This window comes from Arctopsyche grandis, chromosome 11 (assembly GCF_051622035.1).
Source record: "Arctopsyche grandis isolate Sample6627 chromosome 11, ASM5162203v2, whole genome shotgun sequence".
Classification (NCBI taxonomy): domain Eukaryota; kingdom Metazoa; phylum Arthropoda; class Insecta; order Trichoptera; family Hydropsychidae; genus Arctopsyche; species Arctopsyche grandis.
The window spans coordinates 9,808,688-9,830,008 of record NC_135365.1 but is presented as its reverse complement, the minus strand read 5'-3'; the positions used below and the strand labels follow the sequence as shown (position 1 = coordinate 9,830,008).

At 33.8% G+C, this 21,321-nt stretch overlaps 4 protein-coding genes across 6 annotated transcripts; 1 reads left to right on the top strand and 3 right to left on the bottom strand.

The window, feature by feature from the left end:
• Window positions 1-943: 943 nt before the first annotated feature.
• LOC143918675 (glycerol-3-phosphate phosphatase-like) lies at window positions 944-4,373 on the bottom strand. The gene is made up of 6 exons (XM_077440644.1): window positions 4,211-4,373; window positions 3,370-3,469; window positions 3,136-3,296; window positions 2,119-2,256; window positions 1,704-2,050; window positions 944-1,627 (listed from the first exon to the last, which is right to left on the bottom strand). Exons 1-6 carry the CDS (start codon window positions 4,289-4,291, stop codon window positions 1,447-1,449), a joined length of 1,008 nt encoding a protein of 335 aa, XP_077296770.1. The 5' UTR covers window positions 4,292-4,373; the 3' UTR covers window positions 944-1,446.
• A 3,423-nt stretch (window positions 4,374-7,796) lies between these two features.
• Window positions 7,797-10,323, bottom strand: Alg-2 (Apoptosis-linked gene-2). Of its 2 annotated transcripts, none has more exons than XM_077441006.1 (4): window positions 10,176-10,323; window positions 9,529-9,635; window positions 9,181-9,449; window positions 7,797-8,290 (listed from the first exon to the last, which is right to left on the bottom strand). In XM_077441006.1, the coding sequence occupies exons 1-4, from the start codon at window positions 10,232-10,234 to the stop codon at window positions 8,189-8,191; spliced, it is 537 nt and encodes a 178-aa protein (XP_077297132.1). In that variant the 5' UTR covers window positions 10,235-10,323; the 3' UTR covers window positions 7,797-8,188. The 2 variants fall into 2 exon arrangements, with proteins under 2 accessions (XP_077297132.1, XP_077297133.1); XM_077441007.1 differs by having other exon boundaries at window positions 7,821-8,072; window positions 10,176-10,312.
• A 1,999-nt stretch (window positions 10,324-12,322) lies between these two features.
• On the top strand, window positions 12,323-16,635 carry LOC143919465 (uncharacterized). 2 transcript variants are annotated; one of them, XM_077441799.1, is made up of 14 exons: window positions 12,323-12,428; window positions 12,518-12,701; window positions 12,771-12,950; window positions 13,026-13,283; window positions 13,389-13,503; window positions 13,584-13,736; window positions 14,017-14,164; window positions 14,240-14,403; window positions 15,023-15,187; window positions 15,269-15,387; window positions 15,464-15,611; window positions 15,683-15,908; window positions 16,032-16,210; window positions 16,284-16,635. In XM_077441799.1, exons 1-14 carry the CDS (start codon window positions 12,403-12,405, stop codon window positions 16,361-16,363), a joined length of 2,145 nt encoding a protein of 714 aa, XP_077297925.1. In that variant the 5' UTR covers window positions 12,323-12,402; the 3' UTR covers window positions 16,364-16,635. The 2 variants fall into 2 exon arrangements, with proteins under 2 accessions (XP_077297925.1, XP_077297924.1); XM_077441798.1 differs by having other exon boundaries at window positions 15,266-15,387.
• Window positions 16,204-21,199, bottom strand: Exo70 (exocyst complex component 7). Its single transcript, XM_077441800.1, has 16 exons — window positions 21,135-21,199; window positions 20,894-21,059; window positions 20,701-20,816; window positions 20,560-20,634; window positions 20,368-20,485; window positions 20,067-20,299; window positions 19,934-19,998; window positions 19,763-19,863; window positions 17,899-18,086; window positions 17,649-17,828; window positions 17,434-17,572; window positions 17,245-17,361; window positions 17,056-17,165; window positions 16,877-16,983; window positions 16,708-16,807; window positions 16,204-16,627 (listed from the first exon to the last, which is right to left on the bottom strand). Exons 1-16 carry the CDS (start codon window positions 21,171-21,173, stop codon window positions 16,391-16,393), a joined length of 2,091 nt encoding a protein of 696 aa, XP_077297926.1. The 5' UTR covers window positions 21,174-21,199; the 3' UTR covers window positions 16,204-16,390.
• Window positions 21,200-21,321: the final 122 nt, after the last annotated feature.

Below are 21,321 nucleotides of genomic sequence, written 5' to 3'. Positions count from 1 at the left end.
TATAAAATTAGAGGGTAATTAAATAATGCCGATAATGAGCTTTAATGCATGACCATATAATGGACATTGTATTATATGTAATAAAAGAAAATAAATGTTGTTATACCACCAGTTATGTATATTGAAATAAAGAGTTGGAAATGCTTGACCTGGGACTGAAAAAGTGTATTTATTGTTGTATTAATCATAATAAACAAACATTCTCACAGGGATAGATTAGTATTTTAATAAGAATTGCTCTCGTTGGATGACTAAGTTATTTTTTAAATTGTTGTAATGGAGGAAAAACCGCCAGAGAAGCACTTAAGTATAATAGATTTAGTATGGTTCACAGAATGTCAAATTATTGTGCTTCAATGAATCTTCCTGTCTGCGATTCATCTCATCTCATCTCAATGAGGGAACTGAATTTTCATTAAACAAACTTACAAAAAACTTATTTCCATTAATACTTTGTCTATTTAACCAATCAACAAATTAATTGGCAGCATCTTTAGAGCTTTTTAAAATCAATGTCAAAATCTTTGTTTTTTGAGCTACATTTTGCCATCAAAAGAAATAATTAATATCAAAAAATAATTACACAAATTCGTCTTTGTAGAATATTTAGAGTTCTGGGATAAAATTCGTTTTCAGAGAACTTTGACACTGTGTATGTTTTAATGAATTTTACTATTTATTTCAATTAGTTGTCTTCATAATTATGTACATATGTATCGTTTTTTTCAATTAGTTTTCTTCATAATTATGTATGTATCATTTTATCGACAAACTTCCACATGATAGAATAAAACAATTGTATATTATTAATTTAGGAATAAAATAAATTAAAAAAAAACCTCATCTGCAAATATGTATCATGTATTGTTCTCATGCAGAAATGATATCAATACTAATTGTATGTATTTTCTTTGTCGATGATACAAAATAAACAAATTTTCTTAAAAATATTGTATTTCTGAAAAATTTTCATGAGTATAAAAATGCTTCATGTACAATACATATAATACAAATTTATTTTTTGTAATTAAAAATTAAAACATGCAAAGAAACGGATGAATAAATATTTCACTTTTTAATTGAATAAACAAATAATACGCCAACAGGCATAAAAAATTCACATATCCATTTGAACATTCATAATATTATGTATTTGAATAAACATACATCTATTTGGCATTTAATGAATAGATCACATAAATACAACATTAGTAGTAATTAATACAAAATATAAATACAATTTATTTAAAAATATATTATTAACAAATCTGTGAACCGTCTATTTTTATTATCACATATTGTTTTACGCTTCCTAAAATTATCGAATTTCTTTATGTGTGAAAATATCTTCAAGAGTAGAAAAACCGGAAAGCTTTTAAAAGCAGAACTATCAAAATTTCAATACAACAGTTGACAGTAATTGAGCATTTGATGCTATAATACTACCTAGTTTAAATATGGTAACAAATCACCAATACTTTTCATATACACATCAGGTACCAATAATTTGTCTTCAGGTGTGTCGGATTTTTGCCACTTTCTAACTTCGGCTAGTGTCGTAATTCCGGACAAAACAAGCATTGTTTTAAATCCACAACGGGCTCCAAGTAATATATCAGTATTACTCCTAAATAGTAAAAATAAATTTATATAATATATATGTATGTACAGCACACTTGAAATAACGTCTAGAAAAATCTAACCTGTCCCCAATCATGAGAGTCCTTTTAGGGTCAACACCAAAGTTTGTGACAATTGCATCTGAAATGTATTTTTCAGGCTTTCCCATTACCATAGCCTTCCTCTCGGCACACGTTTCAACAGCACGTACTAAACTACCAGTGCCGGGAACAACGATTGACTTCTTGGGAAACCTTTCATCTGTATTTGTCGCGATGAATATACAATTTGGATCGTTCAAATAAGAGGCTGCTTTCAGCATTTTTGGATAGCTGAAGTGTTCGTCGAATCCGACTACAACTGCTCCAACGTCTGGATCGCGGACGAAGTCTTTGTTTACCAAAGTTGGCAAATCCGTCATCACATCAGGCTGAAAATGCAATTAGAATTAAAAATATATTTACGTATGAGATTTATTTTATGAGAAGAAAAACTTACCCCTATTCCAAGATGTGAAATTCCAACAGCCTCCAATTCGTCGGTGATTCCAACCGAACCGATAACGTATACTTTCTTTTTGAAATCTATACTTTTAAGATAAGCAGCTGCCAAATAGCCTGTAGATAATATATCATCCTAAAATACAAAAAATAAAACACAATGTTTCATATAGCAAAACCATTAATTAAACTCATCCATAGATGTAGAATAACCTAGATATGCCATTACATACAAATTTCGTTGGAGATCTTGTCGCCACTAACTGGGGTGCGGGGGGTTTAACTAGCGGGGAAGTGGTGTAAAAAAAGGAAGGAACGCAGTGGTTGGCAGTGGTCAGCAACCAGTTTATGTACATATGTACATGCACTGAAGTTTTATTTTATTTATAACATTATTTTATTGGACACTCCGCGTGTAAACAGTAAACCAAACTAATAAACCCATATTAAGAAAAAAATATTAAGCTATACACACTATATTAAACTACAAATGTATGTTACTATAATAAAACCATCATTAACTATTAAAATATTTAAACATTAGTAACTTCCACAAGGATCAATTTTAAAGCTGACACTTTAATATTTAGTTCATCATTTGTAGTTTTAAACTTAATGTCGATTTCTGAATTTCCTTCAGTGCCAACAAGATACACCCAGGTTGTCAACCGCTGTTCCATCAGTACATACATCGCGCCGATATTTCATTATATGTTAAAATACTACTATAATTGAAGACATTATATATAAATTTTTACTTATGATATGTGATGCCAGCCGACTTTTTATGTTTTCTTGAGTAATTGTAACACAATTTCACTGAACACGTCGGCATTTTCGAAAAATGTCAATCAACCTTCCTACTTAGAAGCTAACTAGCTATTGAGAGAGAGTGTGCATGATCTGTACTTTTTTTTGTGTGTGCATGCTCCAACAGGGTGATCGGCTTAGAGCGTCAGGGCTTATCTATGGTATTCTATATCTATGGACTCATCTTCTTCTAGTGAAAAGTTACCTTTTGAGCGATGAATCCCATATTATTGGCTTTTTCTAAAAATTGATTCCTATTCTTTGTGGAATTATTCGTCACATAGAACACTCTTTTTCCCATAGAACGTAAGCTGTTGAGGACTTTCGAAGCTCCGGATATTTCATCATTGTCAATCCACAGGACGCCTAATCGGTTAAAATAATCAATTTAAAATAATGTTCATACATCCTAACAATTACTCAAATCAAACAAAGTTACCATCACAATCGGAGAGAACGGTATCAAATGATCCAAGAAATTGATCGACTTCTTCTTTGGACAAAGCCGTTAATCTTGACTCGGAAGAGCTATACATGGTCTACAATAAAATATAATTAAGTATTAAGTTGCAAATATAATACTACCGCTGATCTTAATGTAATTAATAAATACATTCATAAAACAAGACACGAAATTGCTTTTATTTAAGAACAAAAACGGAATCTTAAAAGAAAAATAAGGATTATAAATAGGTTTTTGAGCTCTTTTTCCTATTATGCTGTAGATTAGCATTAGAATAATATAATACTATGATTACTAACCAAATTAAATTAAATTGTAAAATAGAAAATGATCAGTAGATCAGTAGCTATTAAAATAGATATAAGATGTATTGTGAACATAATTTCGTAATGATAAAAAGCATTTAAAAATCAAAAATCAAAAGAAAATGAAGATTGTTTTTTTCACTTCTCAAATGATAAATTGTAAAATAATATCAGTATACTTTCAGAATTCAAACCCCTATTCAATCAAGTCAGAAATCACTCCTAAAACAATTTTCAGAATTCACTATGAGTATTGCAACATATTTTTTTTCTGAACAGAATCTAATCAGAATATTCAAATTCTGCTTTATAAACCCATAGTCCACAATAGCACAGAATAGTATGCAGTATGCATTTTTTTTAAGATTTCAAAATAATGCAGATGATCGATAGTGTCGTGTAAACAATTGCTGGAAATTAAAAAATGACACCGGAAGTTGTGCAATACGTGTCAGCTGATAAGTTTGATAAGAAGTAATGATGCTATGAGAGTACAAGATGATGTAACTGACCGAGAACGAGCGCACCCCCCTAGAGAACAAACGCGACACCAGCTGGCCGCTGACTGACGCCAAAGTAGACGTCAATGTCATTATATTTCCACTTTTGTCCGCTCTACCTATCGCTACTACCAATCGCTATCATTCTAAATCCGGTGCTGCCAACTCTCATCTCACACTCCACTTGTTTCGCTTTTCAGCCAGCTGATTTAACTGAAATACTAACTCACGGGGAATTATTAATTTTATTAATTACATACCAGGAAGGCATTACAGGCAACCCCAACGCGCCTTCCTGGCCAATTACAAATATTGCAGAATTTTTTATTCATTATATAAGTCACTGAATTACGAGACACTGAAAAACTCGCAAATCAATGAGATTTAGTACGCGGGACAGATGTGTTGACCATGTCCCGGTCTAAGGAAACACCGTTTGTGTTTGTAAGAGGATTGTTCAGACTGCTTGTCTGATGGTCGGTTTTCGTGGCCTTACGACCCACGATTTGGCCGATATTTTTGTGCTGGCGACCCTGAAAGCGGCTAGCCCACACACTGACAGTTGTTCCATAACGGTTGGCGCGTAAACACTGGGGTGTTTACGTGGCCCTTCGCTTCTTGCCACCGACCACCAGCTCGAGACTGGTGGGGTTGTGACGATACTTGGAGACCAGCTCCAGTATCCGTCCGGTGTGCACCAGAGGAAGCCTGGTCTGTCTTCGTCCAGAAGGCAGACAACTCAGCTACGCGTGGCTAACCTCAAAAAAGCACGCGTGGTTTCTTTGTTGACTCCCCCCCCCCCTCTTTCTCCCTGTTTGCTCTATGTACATTCAACGTGAAAATATAATCATTGTGATCAGATTTACGACCTGTTTTCATTGTTATATAATCTCCCGCCCTTTTTCCACATCACGCATCCCACGCACACTGTACGAAAGAGAAAGGGACAGAGCAGAGCAGCCATCATCAGCAGAGACCAGACCGCAGACGACGATCTGCAGATCCCGTGGAGGAGACCACGCACCGCGCTTTGCCACTGAGCAACTTCACAAAACCGACGCAGGTGGTCTCGATTGAAGACCCCTGGCGTCCGTACAAGGATCGTTTATTTTTGTTCAATTGTTACAATGGTTATTGTATGTATGAAGAGGTTGGGCTTCGGAGAAGTGATCTGGTTGAACTCCAGAGGTTCACTCTGGCGTTGCGAGCTGTTGCGTCGCTTTATATACGTTCTGGGTTGAAGCGTTGACACGTGTTGACCTATTTTCGAGGCGCGTGCTTTATGGGGTCAGTGCCAGGACGTCGTTCGTTTGAAAATGCGGTTTTCGAGGCACGTGTTGACGACTACCACGAGTAAACGATTTTCAGGACATGTGTCGCAGTTGCCTGATGACATCACTATGGGGTTTCGTTCGTTTATGATCAAGCGATGAACTCTTTCTTCTGGAATGGTCGAAGGGGTCGTTGCCCTTGAGTTATGCATGTTTGTACAGGATCGATGATGTGATCACTGGTTTTGATTCGTAATAGCACAAGTTGTGCTAGATTACTACAGAGACATCTATCAAATTGTACACAAACTTATTTATTGCACATTAATCAATCACAAATTATAGGTGACATATTGTATATAGGAAAGATTTTAGCCAATTTTGACCGGGAACCGTTTCAACATTGAAATCGGAGAAAATTCGCAAACTCTGATAGGAAACGATCAACCTGGAGTCACAAATCCAGGTCTGACCAACAGCATACTCTGAAAAATTCATTTTCACTCGAGGCCCGGCCCTGGGATCGAACCATAGTACGTGACCATAACAATAGGTAAACAAACCGGACGTCGAAGATGCCCTGAGCGACCTATCCGTTATAAGGCGGTACTTATGCGATATCAAGAGATTGTGGACGGAGCACTGCCAGTGCGTGTATCTCCTTAATCATCAATAAATGCTGTGACACGACTTTGGCCTTTTACTTGGATCCCACACCCATCCCTACGCAACAGTATGATGGACTTTTCGGCTGCCAGATGTTCCGTTATAGAGATTTTAGTGACTTTTGGGGAAGCGCTTTGTGACCGATGATCACCGAACCACCTGGAAGAGTCGTTATAAAATCAACCGTGCAATTATGTAAAACAGAAAGAACTGAAATAAATTTCTACAAATCAAATCTGTGATGAATAATCTATTTAAATGTGAAAAATTAAACATATCTATGTATATGTTTGAAATTAAATTCATCCAGTAGGGGGAGGGCATAGCAAGGGGAGCACCCATTGCAACCTCCTTGGGTCCGCCTATGAGAGGATAAGGATACAATATAACAATTGCTACCGTGTTTTCTTCGGGCTACCAAGGGAATGCAGTCCACAGCAAATGCTTATGGAAGGACACATGCCTCACCTTGGGGAATTATGCCTCACATTATTCTCTGTATCGTCAAATCGTATTCTTGCCGCCGCGACTACTCAATTCTATTTATCATTATATATTCGATAGATTGGACTATCATAAATTATTTATTTATTATTATTTCATTCGAATTATTATTATATTTATTTTTATTATTTGTATTATCTATATATTTATTTATATGGACGATAGGGATTGCATTATTCTTCCTATCGTCCAGAATAAGAATAATTATTATTATTATTATTATTATTATTATTATATATATATATATATATATATATATATATATATATATATATATATATATATATATACATACATACATATATCATTTAACTCATAATTTTCTTAAATTTTAATCTATCTCATCAATTACAAAATTCTTCCACCATTAGACCGGTTCGCTCGTAGATTTTACCAATCAACCAATACAGATTACGTGGATATGCATGTACATATGTCGTGAATTTGAACATGAGGTCTAGTTGCTTATATTTTATTTTATTTTATTTTTTTGTTACAATCAATATACACTCGCCATTACAGATCGCTCCAATGCGACGAGTGTACGATAACGGTCAGAAATACAATAATACATATACAATCACATTACATAGCATATAACAATTAATCAGTACAGAAATAATAATCATTAGATTTTTGGGTACAATTATTATTACAATTTTTATACATATAATAAACACGAAATTATAGAGATGTCTATAGAGATATCTATAGATTTCAGATTACTGTGCATAATTTTTACAAATTATACACACAGATTTTGTGACAACAGGAAATGATCCAATACCAATTTTCAGGAACTGTTTCAACAATGATCAGATAAAATTGGCAAACTCTGATAGAGAAACGATCGATTTGGAGTCAAAAAACCCCCAAACCAGCAATTTGACGAGGACTCGAACCTTCGACCTCGGTGGTGCTAAATATATACGCTACCATTAAGCCAAACTGCTGGCTTATATATGTATTTCATAAAATAAATACTTTCTTGTATCTTGATTAATCAATTGCAAATTATTGTACTTTCATCTCAGATTTTTTTTTACTCTGCAAAAATAATACCAAGTTATCCCATCCACCTGAAGTCACATTGTAACCAATTCAATAATTGAATTCATAATCATCTATCATAATTATATTAAAAAAAAATCAAATATACATACATATGTATAGCACATACATTAATTTTATTTATTTTTTAAAAAATATATATTATATATAACATTTTAAAATAGGTACATACATTTTGAGAACAACATTTAACAGCCATTAATTTTTTAAAAACAGTAAGAATAAACTTGATATTTTTTATACCAACAGCAACCATTGCATTATATTTGCAGTGAAAAAACCATCCATAAAAATTGTTCGTATTGAATAGTAATATATCCAGTCTGGCTGTGATCGTGCTGACGAAAAGAATGTGTTAAAGCCTGTAATGTAATAATTCATACATTCGTGTACTATATCAAAATTTGGACACAAAAGGAGGCGAGAAAATTCGAGTTTCAATCAAGTCAAATGTAAAATATTTTACAAAATAACTTTTTTATATCTTCAGACTAAAGACCATTCCCAGAAACTGTTCATAATGAATTGAGATGACCCCATCTTGATCTGTATCGTACTGTCTGAAAGATGCTGTTAGTGTCTGGAATATATGAAAAAAACACAAACATACACTTAAAAGAATATTTCATGCAAAAAATATATATAATACAAACAAAAATTTAGCTATTGACAGTAAGATACTGAAAAGAGTGTAATGTTCTCAATTTGGTTGCCAATTTTATGACAAAAATGTGATGGCATCATTCTCACCCAACAAAAAAATATTTATAGAATTCCATAATGAAATCCAACATCTCATTTCATCAGAAATATTAACCATAAACCATTTTAATTACATCACATAAAAAATATTTAAAGCACAAACACAAAAATAAGTTAAAGCACAAATAATATAAATACATATGATGTAGTCCAATATTGAAGAAATTTCTTGTTAATTCACTATTAAGGGATTAGGTGGAATCAATAACATTTTTAGCAGGACAAAACCCAACTTAAATAAATAAGATTAACAAATGTCGTATTACTGATAACAAATTACTAATAAAATGCACTTAACGCATGATAATGAAATCCCCTATAAAAATGAATAAACCATTTCCCAGTCAATTTTATTTGGAGTGAAAAAATGAGTCGTTATATTTGTAAGTGGCGTAGTCCACTTTTGTTCATTTCGAGAAATATCTCGCAATACATTAAATATCATGTTTTGCGTTTTACAATATTTAAAAATATTGGTGGTTTATTCTGCTTTGCCGAGATTCTGGACGTATCGAATTAAAAGTAGTGATAACAATTTGTGAATCAAGTCAAACTGAAATAGTGTTTTTGTGAATGAAAATTGGACTTCCGCCACTTTCAAATATAATGGCTAAAATATAAATATTATACAAATGTATGTATAATATAAAAATAAAATCCAAACATAAAGAAGCAATATTAAACAGCAATATTAAACAGCATACTTACATATAGAATAATACAGCATTGTATAAAATCATCGAATAAAATGGTTCCTCTACCGAACCTATCGAATTTCCTCACCAACAAACCGACAATATTATCGGAAAGTCGATATCCAAATGCGATCAGAGCGTTTTTAAGTTCCTCCTTATCGATATTTCCAGAATTGTCTCTGTCGAAAGATCGAAAGCAACCTTGCCAATCGGTGACGTATTTCCACAAAGCTCCAAAATCTTCAAAATTTACAGTCCCTCGACTCTGCTTATCGAACATACCTAATAAAAAAAGATGAGCAAATATAGAAATAAATGCTCTTTTATCCATATGTGCACGTAGTACTAGCGATGTCAATACCGATCATCAACCGCACGGTCTCTGGATTGAATGGATTCCACGTTCCATTCGACAAAGCCATTTGTAATTCATCGGCCGATATATGGCCACTTCTATCTTTATCCACTCTGCAACATAAATGAAAACAGCATTAAATTACATTAAATATGCATCAGTAAAAATCTACTTAAACACACATTGCAAACGCTTATCAGGTCTAAACACACAAACATAAATCACCGATTGTTTCCTTACCCACATGTACACTATTTAATGCAAGATAAAGCAAAATCAGTACGAAAACAAAACAATGGAGAAAATTAGTATATTGTACGTATCTATTTGTGTACCATTCTGACTAATTCACACGTCATGGTCGTGAATTAGTCAGAATGCATATCAAAAAAATCAATAAAATGTTTAAAAAAATTGAATAAATAAACGCTCCAAACGGACATCAAGGTCACATCATTTCAAGCCAAAAAGATAATTGTATCTATCCATTAAGAAAAAAAACCTCGTTAGAACGAAATCAATTTTGAAAGTAGCATTACATACGGCATGGGGAAAGTACCCACGTGCATTGTGCAAGTGCATTGTGTTAAGTAAAACGAATGCAGTGTTCAAGTGGTTGAGGTTATGTGACGCAATGCGATCGGAATAGTAACCTTTGGAAGACGTCCCACAGGAATTCCCGGCTGGGCATCGGAGATGCGAACTGCGACATGACGAATTCGCTCGAAGTAAACAAATAGCAAAGTGACGTCTAGCCGTCACGCGTCCCCCGCCCAATACCGGATTGCCAACTGAAGATTCGAATGCGGATGTTGATTCAACCCACTGCTGCCACTCTCCGCATCTCAAACAACACATCACTCTTTTAATTGAAGATTTTGCTGAAAGAAAGGTTTGAAAAGTTAACTTCTGAAATTTATATTTTATCAATCAATTCATTTATTTATTTATTTAAACTCGGTCAGTTTGGTTTGGGAACCTTGTTAACCACTTTACTGCCGGTCCCAAGCCCGGAAAAAGTAGGAGGGGATACTTATTTTCGATATTTCTTTTAGGGGCGCCTAGAGGAAAATTGCTCGAGGGCGCCATAGGGTGTAAGGCCGGCACTGGCTCTGCTATTTTTTTTTACAAGCCTCATGTTAGGCTGCTTTCGCTTTTTCGTCTGACAAAATTTTTATTGCTAAGTATAATTAGCTGTCCATTCTTGAATGACAAATTATTTACGTGCATTTCTATTTTAAATGTCAATGATTCCTGATTACGTTTAATTTAAAACAAAATTAACCATGTTTCGGTCAGCGCCACCATATGATCACAAACACTATACATCAGAGAAGTGTTATACAATAGAAGTGCCCTAAGGCATCAAAAGTGTCGACAGTTGCGGTGTGGCTGTGGCCACACTCCGTTCGTGAAAAAAGGTCTGTTAATTAAAAGCTGACACGATGTTCTGACTCTTTCTCGCGGGCGGACACGCATACGAGCGTGACAGAGACAACTATTATTACTAATTATAGTACTGTGAACGCGTTTGACACAGGGTATTTGTTCAAAAAGGCACTTCTATTGTATAACACTTCTCTGCTATACATGGCCTTGTAGGCGGGGTAGGATGTGTTGACCGTATCCCAGCCTAACGAAACACTGTTGTGCTTGTTTTAATAAAGTTTTATTGTTTGCCTAAATATTGTACAAAGGTATTAGAATATTTGGGCAAAAGTATGTCGTTCAGCGGTCTCTGGATATGGTAGAGTGTCGCTGGCTCGGCATTCGGCTATGTTCAGAAGGTCTCTGGATGCGGCAGTGTGTTGCTGGCTCGGCGTTCGGCTATGTTCGCAATCACTCAATTTATGTCTAGATAATAGCTTCATCTCATTCTACGTACACACCCGATTGCATACTTTACAAGTACATACATATGTACAATAATCAATATTTGTGTACAAGCATGCATGAGCGTCTGTACGATTATTTTGATCATTTTGGTTATCATTATTTTAATCATTAAAAATATATATTTGTGTAAGTGAATGTCGTATCCTGATTTTTTTAATAATTTAGGATGTGACAAGTGACAAAAAATTCAAATAAGTTTTTGCGTCCATTCAGAGATAATTAAGCTTATCACGAAAATATATTTTCAACTCAGTAAGTTAATGTGAAAATAGGTTTTTCTATTCATTGACCAGTCCTCACATATGCCAAGTTTTGTTTTGTATTGTAGCGTGGACGTGTAGAGAGGTTTCCTAGATCGAAGTGAAAGACGCAACTAGTATGCTAGAGATAGCTTATTGTTCTTCATCCATCGGCCCGCCAACTCTGAATAACCCACGGACCGAAGCCGTCTAATATTATTGCACACATTGCGATCACGCAAACGACATTCGTTGGCACGAAAATCACGAATACGGAATATCTGGCACTCGAGCTTTCGTTAAAAAAATTTTTGGATGCCAGATATTCCATAATCGAAATTTTAATGACGTGTGCGACATTACCTTGTGCGAAATAATCACCGAACCACACCAACTAACACTGTTCCACTGTAGTATTTGGAACTCTGTATTTTATTTTTATAAAAAGATTCATTTTTAATGTTTATCAAGCATGCGGTTACATATTACATTGCCGTCAATTTATGAAAACAAAGCGATATTTCAAAAATCAATATTATTCTAATGATACTAGTTAAATTTTATTTGTGGATTACAAATGCTCGCGACATTACATGTGATTCCTCATATGCTTTTCAATCAGCTAATGGTTTTTTAGTTATAAAATAAAATTTGAAGTTAAGTGTGCTATTTATCGTATTTGGACCAGCCTCGTGTTGTTTAAATGTCAAACTTTCATTTGACAGATGAATAAAGTTTCATAGCGATGGAGTTACTACAAGAAATCGATTGGTGAGAGGAACCTTACATTTATTAATTTTCTTTATACTTACTTGATAGTTTTTTTTTAATTGCAAAATTGTGATTTTATACTTATTTAGGTTAAAAACTGTATACGATGGACGAAAATTTTTAAAACATGATGATATTTTGAATGAAGCAGCAACGTTTAAAATTATTCGTGAAAAATTCAAAAATCCATTACTACCCGATTCAGATGAAGAAACACGACCCGTTAAAAAACTACAACAGAAACTAAATAAAACTAAATCAGAACCTCCAAAAGTATTAACACCTTCTAATTCCTTTTTAGTCAAATATAATCAATCCGTTTAAATATTGTTTCATTTACAGGATCCTAAAAAACCAAACCAATATATACCTGGACTTCGTCAGATACCAATTTTTCCTCAAGTATCTACTCTAACGCCTCACCAACACAAAATATGTATTACGGCAATTCAGTCGATCAAAAACTACTGTGTATCTATGCCAAAAATTAATTTTAATCCTAACCAATTACAAATTTACAATGTAAATATTTACGATACTTATTTATTTTAAAATAGTACTTTTTTACTATCGTGCTTATATATACTGATATTACAGAATTTAATTGGTACAATAAATGAAGAGAATCGACTTTTCGCGGAACACGTAAAAAACATTTGGATTACAAAAAGCTGTGTAAGATATTTGAAAATTCTTCCAGAACATGAAATGTTAATAGACAAAGTAATGAAAAAATCGGTTAATGTCCACAAAAAGTATCCACAGTTTTATCAAATGGCTTGTATGTTTCCTCTCGTCTATAATAATAATGATGTTCCGATTGAAATATCGTTTTTGGAAGATTTACTCGAAGTGGTAATTTCAGAAGTTATAAATTTAATAGCAAATGAATTTTACAAAATATATTTTCTTATAATTATAATATTACGAAATTGTTTATTATAACACTTTGATTCATAGGGTGAATTGCCGACAGTGAAAATACCATATTTGAATAAAAAATTTGTTTTGCCAACGACTTTATATAATTCAGTGGATGGTTCTAAAGATGCATTCAAATTTCACAATTGTTTAGGTAACTTTACATATTATTTAACATTTTTATGTGAAAAACTGTAAATGTATGCAATGCAATTTTTGCTGTCAATTTTTTAGTTAGCGAAGATATTAAATGTGAAGAACTCTCCATAAAACATGGAGCCAGTATTGTTATATCTTCAAATGGGCTCAAAGTACTCGCCAATAACCAGGCTCCCTTCACGCAATTTTGGGATTTACCAATTCTAGTTAAAAGCTATCCAACGAAAGGTGATTTTTTTTATTTATTTAAGGACATATCTAATATATAATTTCGAAAGAGACTTTGCATGCTTTTTTGTTTGGTTCGTAGGATCCGTGACAAATGTATATTCAAATAAATTTAAATAAAATATAACTATTCAAATAAATTTAATCAAATGTTTACTATTAGATTAGCCATGTTTAAGCGGTTTATAATACAAATACCGAGCGAAGCCTGGTAAAAACACTAGTATTTAATATAGAGAAGTACAATAATAAAAAAATATTTTGCAACTCATTCTTACAGGTCCGAGAGGTGAACTCACATATCACACTGTTGCATTTATTGATAAATCATTACCTGTATGCAATTTCACTAATCATGAAAAAAGTTTACGGTGCTACAAATTACTTTTGAAGTCATCCTTTTTGAATTTGGTGCAGCATCAAAATCAGTAAGCTTTTCGGGGAAAAATTATTAGTTTAGTCATATTTTAGTGCTTTAATGTGTATGTTCTTTGCCATTCCAGGACTTCGTCAGAAAATGTGCCCAATACTTCCAAAGAAAATGAGATAATTAAAACTAACGATGAACCGGAATGTTCAACCGAAAGCAACACTATGAATGATTTATCGAGTGATAGTTCTTCCGATGAAGAAAAACTTTTAATTGATTGTGCACTCGGGTTTGATGGTTAGTCCACCTGTTATTTTTTATATCAATCTGAAAAAAATTATCTACTAAATATTTATAGTACTATATCTGCGAATTATTAGCTATTTGCAGGTACTATATCTGCGAATTATTGGCTATTTGCAGGTACTATATCTGCGAATTATTGGCTATTTGCAGGTACTATATCTGCGACAGGCGCAAAGCCTTCGATTATAATTTCTTACATTTAATGTATGCTAGACTTGTTTAATCAATCGTTCATTATACACGAGGCAAATAAATTTCGCACGTTATTATAATAGATTTATATCATTTAGCTAGTTCGCGGCTTGTACTTGTATTATATGTAGGTATTATACGTTGTATATGATAATAATTTTCTAACAATTAATAATATTAACTAATTTGGATTATATTTTTTACTCTACGTCACTGTTCGAACTAAATTTTCAGAGGTTTAAAACAAAATTTTAACAGTAAACACGCTGACAGTGACAGTTCACGCGCATGCGCAGAAGGCTTTGCGCCTGTCGCAGATATAGTACCTGCAAATAGCCAATAATTCGCAGATATAGTACCTGCAAATAGCCACAACCAATATATATATATATATACCTGCTTTTCATTTAATTTTTAGACAAAACTACTAAAACTACTACTAAGATAGGCAAAACCAAAAACGCATTATCAAAAATATCTCAAAATATGACATCTAACAACAAGAATGAAGATGAAAATAAACAAAGTGCTCGTTTAGAATCTGAAAAAATATCAGTTATAGACAAAAACATAGAACAAAAAAGTAATTCCTATTATTATATTTATATACGTCATATATGCATGTTTTTTTTTATTATTTCTTACGTTCTCTTGTTACTAGTAGATAGAATAACTACATATAAATTATGGAAAATTGGGCAAACCAAAGGAAAAAATCCCCTTTGCAAAGACCTAGAAAAAGACATTAAAATTGTAATACGGTGTAAAGTTGACGGATACGAGGTATAACATAATACACTCGCACTCAAATAATTGTCACTTTTCAATCCATACAAATAAAATCATTCTAATATTCCAGACAGACCCGTCAGGCGAAAAACAAAACATAAACATAGTTCCCAAGCTCGAATATCAAGCGGAATACGGAGCCGAAATGACCACACCGTCGGAAATTGCTCAACATTGGACTTTATTACAATTCAGACCCAATTCAACACTGCTCAAAGGTATCAACTATGACCCAAATAAGAATAAATCCATTTGAAATTCTCAATTAATTAAACCAATTTAATTTCAGCTCGAATCATACCCCACACTGGCGAGATTATAATGATTGAGAAACTACCTTTGTCAGCCGTGGCGAGCGAAGCTTCAAAGCGAGGGGTTTGGAAGTCTGAATTTGCCCTCGGTGCATATTTCAGCATATTTTCAAGACTATCCAAACTGCAACCGGGTCAATACATACTGAGACATGAACCGAAACATCACGCTTTCGCATTACTATACAGAAGTGTTCCATCGAAGTAAGTCAATAAAAAATAATTATAAAATATATATATGTATACTTTAATTAGATAAATTAACATAATTAATACATTTTATGCTTATATCTATGCTATAAATAATGTAATAATATTTTTTCTCAGGTGTGAAAATGGTTTGGATCTAAGCGAACGAACGTCCGATGAAACTTCAATCAATCAGACCGCCCCATGGACTCCTATTGATCCCAACATAGTCACACCTAATTTAGCGCACCATAATATTATGCCTTGTATGTTCACTTCGGGGAAATGTAAAATACTCAAACCAACTTTTAAGAAAAGTATATATATTTTTTTTATCTCATATATTTTATTACTAATCAGTTAGTTAACAATGTGGCCTAACTTTTTCAGAAATCATAAAGCCAAAAATGAAAAAGAAAAATAAAAAAAAGTCATCCAAGAAGCAAAATGACAAAAAAAAAACGGAATGAATTCGAATTGTAAAAAATTGTAGGCATTTAAGCAGCAACGTCGAAAAATCGATCTAGCATATTTGCTATTTGTGCGGAATTGTGTTTAACGTACTTTTCAGGAGTTTTCGAAAATGGTAGCGATGCGTATGTATCGTAAAACGAATTGTATTTTGGCAACAGAGTTTCTTTATTATCCCGCTTTAACGATTCTCTGAGCTCTAAATCCGGGATGGAATAGCTTCGTTGAACTTTCGCACATTCTTCCATTTCCTTATTGAAACCCTACAACGAAAAAAACAATGAAAATAAAATACTCAAACTAAATGATCAAATGCATTTTCAATCCAATCAATGTAACCTACAGCAAATTTTTCTTTAATTGAAGCTCTATCTTTATCTTTCAGTTTACTGCCTTTTGTTTCTTCATCACCAGGCGTTATATACATAAGTAATTTATTCCAGCTATAAAATTAAAAAATTAAACCAATTGTTTCTTCAGTTTATTAAAATACAACAATAAATAAAAAGCACCTTTGTAAATAGTTAGTTTTGTGCTCTTGAATCATATCTCTATAATTTTGTTCACAATTCGGTTCCGAAAGCGTTAAAACTTCCAATAACTGCGTCCTTTGTAAACCCTGTAAAAATAACATAAACATTAATTCAAAAAAAAAATCAATTATTATACATAAATGACATTAAATACGAACCATCAACAAATAATGATTATTATTAAGTCTAAATAGAGCGCGTAGAGCTTGATCACTATATTGCTCGCTTTTACTATGCAGAGTCAAATTCAATTGCCCTAATACTTTTCCTATTAACGAAATTTTCAATAACAGTAAATACAATACATGATTATTTTATAGTACAAAAACTATATATATAATACTTACGAACGTAAATAGCGAGCAACGCTCTTGCTTTCGCTTCCTTGTCATGAGCAATTTGTGTATAGCACGGTAATAATGCAAAATTTTTCACGTAGACTGTCTCTTGGGATAAAACTCCACCTGAATACGCATTATTTTCAATTAAATAATAATAAAATAGTGCAATGATTTAATCTATGATGTAATAATCACCGATGGTATCGGAGTAGTCTAATATTTGATCGAGAAATACGAGAACGTTAGTCGTAAGCTCGTGTACCGTTCCGTCAACCGGCAAAGTGCCGTTGTCGGATTTTACGCTTTCAATGAAATCTTCCAAAGCTTTCACCCCCTAAAAAGTATAAAAATAAATAAAACACATCCGAAATCAATAATAAATGATTTCAGTTCTAAATATATGTACTTACAGTGGTGTGTAATGTTGTTAAAATTGAAGAAAACTTAGATTTTACATTAATATCACAATGCTCTACCGTTCTTTCGAATTCTGGTTTCAAGGCTAGCAATTGTTTTAAGATTGGAAACACAATTAAGACGGATCCGAAATCATGTCGGCTCATGCATTTTTTAGCTCTTGATGCAATATTCTTAAAACAAATAGAAACTATTGTATATTCTGCATGTAATGTGATTTAAAGTGATTTTTTACAGTGCTACCTCTCCATCTTGTACTACGAGATCAAGGGCATCTCTGACTATAATCTCAAATACGGTATGCTGCTGTGCCAACGGAACCAATCCGACAAGAAGCATTTGCTCAGCTTTCATAAGACGATGCAATCCCATTACTAATTCTAAATACTGCTCCATATCTTGTTCAGCACCGCCACTCCAATCTTCCCCTTCTATAAATTTTAAAAACGAATTGAAAGTATTACAAATTAAAGCACGGCCTATTTTATCTTTCATTATATTATACTCTAGACACAATCCAAAAGTGGATACAACTCTGGAGAATACAGGAAAACGAGCAAAAATCTGTCCATGTGACATTTGTGTACAATGAAGAATAAAACTTGTCCTGTAGAATTGAACGACATGACACTTCCACAAGCAGAAGTAGCTTAATATCTGGGTATACTTCTGGACTGCAGGTTTACATGGACAAAACGTAAACAACAAAATTTTAAACTCAGGAAGCACTACCAGATAATCGGCACTGGTCACAGAGAGCAGACTTTTAGTATATAAGGCTATCTTGAAACTGATATGGTTGTATGGGATACAATTATGATGCTCAGTCAGTAACTCTAAAGTGGAAATAATCCAAAGATTTCAAAGTAAAATTTTACGAGTCTTTTGTATTGTAGGAATACATTGTAACTGCATTATATCAAACGCTAATGTCATCGCGTAGCTGCAAAAGAAACGACGTCTAGACGCCACTGAAATACCAACAACCAATTCAAGTGGAACGTCGAATGCAGGTGAACTCAAAACACAATCCATGGTGCAGCTGCAAAACAAACGACGCCCAGACGCTTATGTCATCTCATATAACGGATCAGATGCAGCAGATGGGACAGATGGCAACCCCCGAGACACAGCTGCAACGCTGACCACATTCTGCACACGGCCGCGTATCGTATATAAACCAACGCACCTGCTCCGGACGTCAGAGTGAACAATTGGAGTTCAGCCAGCTCACTTCTCCGAAGCTGGGCAACTAGCTCCTTCGTAAATACAATAACTCTTGTATAAACTGAACAATAAAGATCCTCTTCAAAACTCAACTGAGTTTCCATGAGGGAATCGGTCGAAACCTATGTATCACACGCCCTATAGTAAAATTCACAAAGATACAAGGATACCGACAGTCACAGAGGAGGCGAGTTCAATAGTCTCCATATATAGAAACAGACTGGAGAATCATCCCAACGAGCTGGCCAGGGAGCTGCTAACCAGTAAAGTAAAGAGGCTTGTAGGAATATAGCACAACTTGTACGATCTCAAATAAAGGTCGGTGATCTCATTCACTTCCCAATAAAACACAAGTTTGTATCATCGCGTTCCTGTATGCGCATGCAGATCCAACTGTGGCCGTAATATGTATCTTTTAACAAAGCATCATAGAGACATCTATGGATAAATTTTTGATAAACTTACATTTTCGGAGCATAAATCGTCAAATTTCGAGATGCTAAAAAACTCGAAAATTGTGAGAAATCGGTAAAGGTTGCCAATTCGTTGGAACCGTTTCAATGAAAATCAGATGAAATTGGCAAACTCTAATAGGAAACGATCGACCTGGAGTCACAAACTAAGGTCTGGCCAGCAGCAACCAGTGAGATTCGAACCCGTGACCACTATATTCGAAGGCATATAAGCTAACCACTACTCCACGTTGCTGGCTATAACCAGCACACAAGCCTCAGACGCCAGTAAGCCTCTGGAGTTCAGCCAGCCCACTGGATCTGGACCTCTAATATCAGGTGAAGTGCCGATGGGTATTTCACCCACAAGCTAAGAGGAAAGAGGAAGAAAAATAAAAAAATGCATAATAAAAACAAAAATATTAAACCTGCATGCGATGCACTTCTTCTTGGACCGAGAGTTAATCCTGTCGACTGCTCTAAAGTCTGAGAAGCTTTCAGTATCATTTTATTAGCTCGTTTTTCAAGGCTGAAATTCATTTTAGAATAAAATAGCCATTTTGAGTAAAATTTATTATATATTTTTTTTAATTCCTTACGCCTTGTGAATTCTACTTGAAGTTTTCCTTGCAGTACTTTCAGTGCGATGTATTATTTTAGATTTCTAAAATTAATTCCAAACATTATTATACAATACAACAACTTTATATACAAATTTGTAACGTTTCTTACGGGCATCGGCGAATAAGTGATATGTGATTTTTGCATGCTTCCTCCGCTACTGGTTCGTTGGTGTTCTTTGAGAGAAGTGAGCGATTTATATACAACAGATCCTCTCACAGAACCCAAGAGAGAAGTATAAGCATTTCGGCCAGCATTATTCAACCACTGACATATCGATCTCAAATCTTCTAATGCTGCTAACGGCATTCCTAAACTTGGTGGAGCACTTTCTACGCTTGAATCTGAACAAATATCACATATCAGTACAAATAATGGAATCATATTACGGAGGAAAGTAATATTTTAATACCTTCATCCATTGCAATGAGATCTAGCAGAACAATTGGCAGAAGGGGTTTACTATATTTAACGAGAAGATCTTTCAGTTCACTTTCAAGTTTAGTAATACCGGTGAAATATAGCGTATTCTAAAGCAACAAAAAATAAATCTAATAATTTTCAAAAATTTACTTGGTAAACAAATCAGTATAATAATACTTACAACATTTTCAAGTTCTACACTTTGTGGATTATTTTTATTGAAATAAGCTTGAGCTTCGGCTAGTTTATTCATCGCCTAAAAAATTACGTATCAGATATTTGGATATCTAAATAAAACATTTTAATGTGAGAAAATGAGTACTTGAAGAAAATTATTTAAACCGTCACCGGGTCCTGCAGTAATAACATCTGAAACCTCTTGTGCGACGCAGTAGTAGCTTATAACATGATCCAAAGATTGCAAGGTTCGTTCCATATCTGTTGGACGTAATAAATGAATTAGACCATGCTGAACCTATGCAGTGAAATGAGAATTTGTTCAAAAAATTATATACTTTGTTGCTTCCTTTGCAACTGTGCCGTGTCATTATACACCGGAAGTATGGTCTGCTCTAACTTGGCGAGCCTGTGCTCAAACGAATCCAGAATTCCCACAATGGAGCTTGTGAGCTGGGAACTCTTGTTCAATCTCTCCTTGAGGAGATTTAAATTGGTCGTTTCCTATTAATAAAAAAATAACGATAATCATTTAACATTTAATTAGTCATTATTTAAGATGTAAACAAATCAGAAAACCTTTTCCAGCTTCATTTCAGCTGTGGATTTTGACTCCATGGTTGTAGCTGTCAAACGTGCAACCCCACACTGAACATTACACGACCATTATCGAATTATTAAACAATTTTAAATTTTAAATCAATTCTTTGTTACGAATAGTAAAGCTAATTAAATAAATTTTACTGTATATCAATTTTAATTTTTT

Excerpts from the sequence above, each read along its gene's own strand:
- LOC143919465 (XM_077441798.1), top strand. The coding sequence starts at position 12,403 with ATGGAGTTACTACAAGAAATCGATTG. Across the intron at positions 15,612-15,682 it reads CAATTCAACACTGCTCAAAG|CTCGAATCATACCCCACACT; the intron begins GTATCAACTATG and ends ATTTAATTTCAG. Across the intron at positions 16,211-16,283 it reads CAAACCAACTTTTAAGAAAA|AAATCATAAAGCCAAAAATG; the intron begins GTATATATATTT and ends TAACTTTTTCAG.
- Exo70 (XM_077441800.1), bottom strand. The coding sequence starts at position 21,173 with ATGGAGTCAAAATCCACAGCTGAAATGAAGCTGGAAAAG. Across the intron at positions 20,817-20,893 it reads GTTGCAAAGGAAGCAACAAA|ATATGGAACGAACCTTGCAA; the intron begins GTATATAATTTT and ends TACGTCCAACAG. Across the intron at positions 18,087-19,762 it reads AAGAAGTGCATCGCATGCAG|AAGGGGAAGATTGGAGTGGC; the intron begins GTTTAATATTTT and ends TAAAATTTATAG.
- LOC143918675 (XM_077440644.1), bottom strand. The coding sequence starts at position 4,291 with ATGACATTGACGTCTACTTTGGCGTCAGTCAGCGGCCAGCTGGTGTCG. Across the intron at positions 3,470-4,210 it reads GGGGGGTGCGCTCGTTCTCG|ACCATGTATAGCTCTTCCGA; the intron begins GTCAGTTACATC and ends ATTTTATTGTAG. Across the intron at positions 2,257-3,135 it reads TGGGATTCATCGCTCAAAAG|GATGATATATTATCTACAGG; the intron begins GTAACTTTTCAC and ends TTTGTATTTTAG.
- Alg-2 (XM_077441006.1), bottom strand. The coding sequence starts at position 10,234 with ATGTCGCAGTTCGCATCTCCGATGCCCAGCCGGGAATTCCTGTGGGAC. Across the intron at positions 9,450-9,528 it reads GACCGTGCGGTTGATGATCG|GTATGTTCGATAAGCAGAGT; the intron begins GTATTGACATCG and ends TTTTTTTATTAG. Across the intron at positions 8,291-9,180 it reads AATGCTGTATTATTCTATAT|ACACTAACAGCATCTTTCAG; the intron begins GTAAGTATGCTG and ends CATATATTCCAG.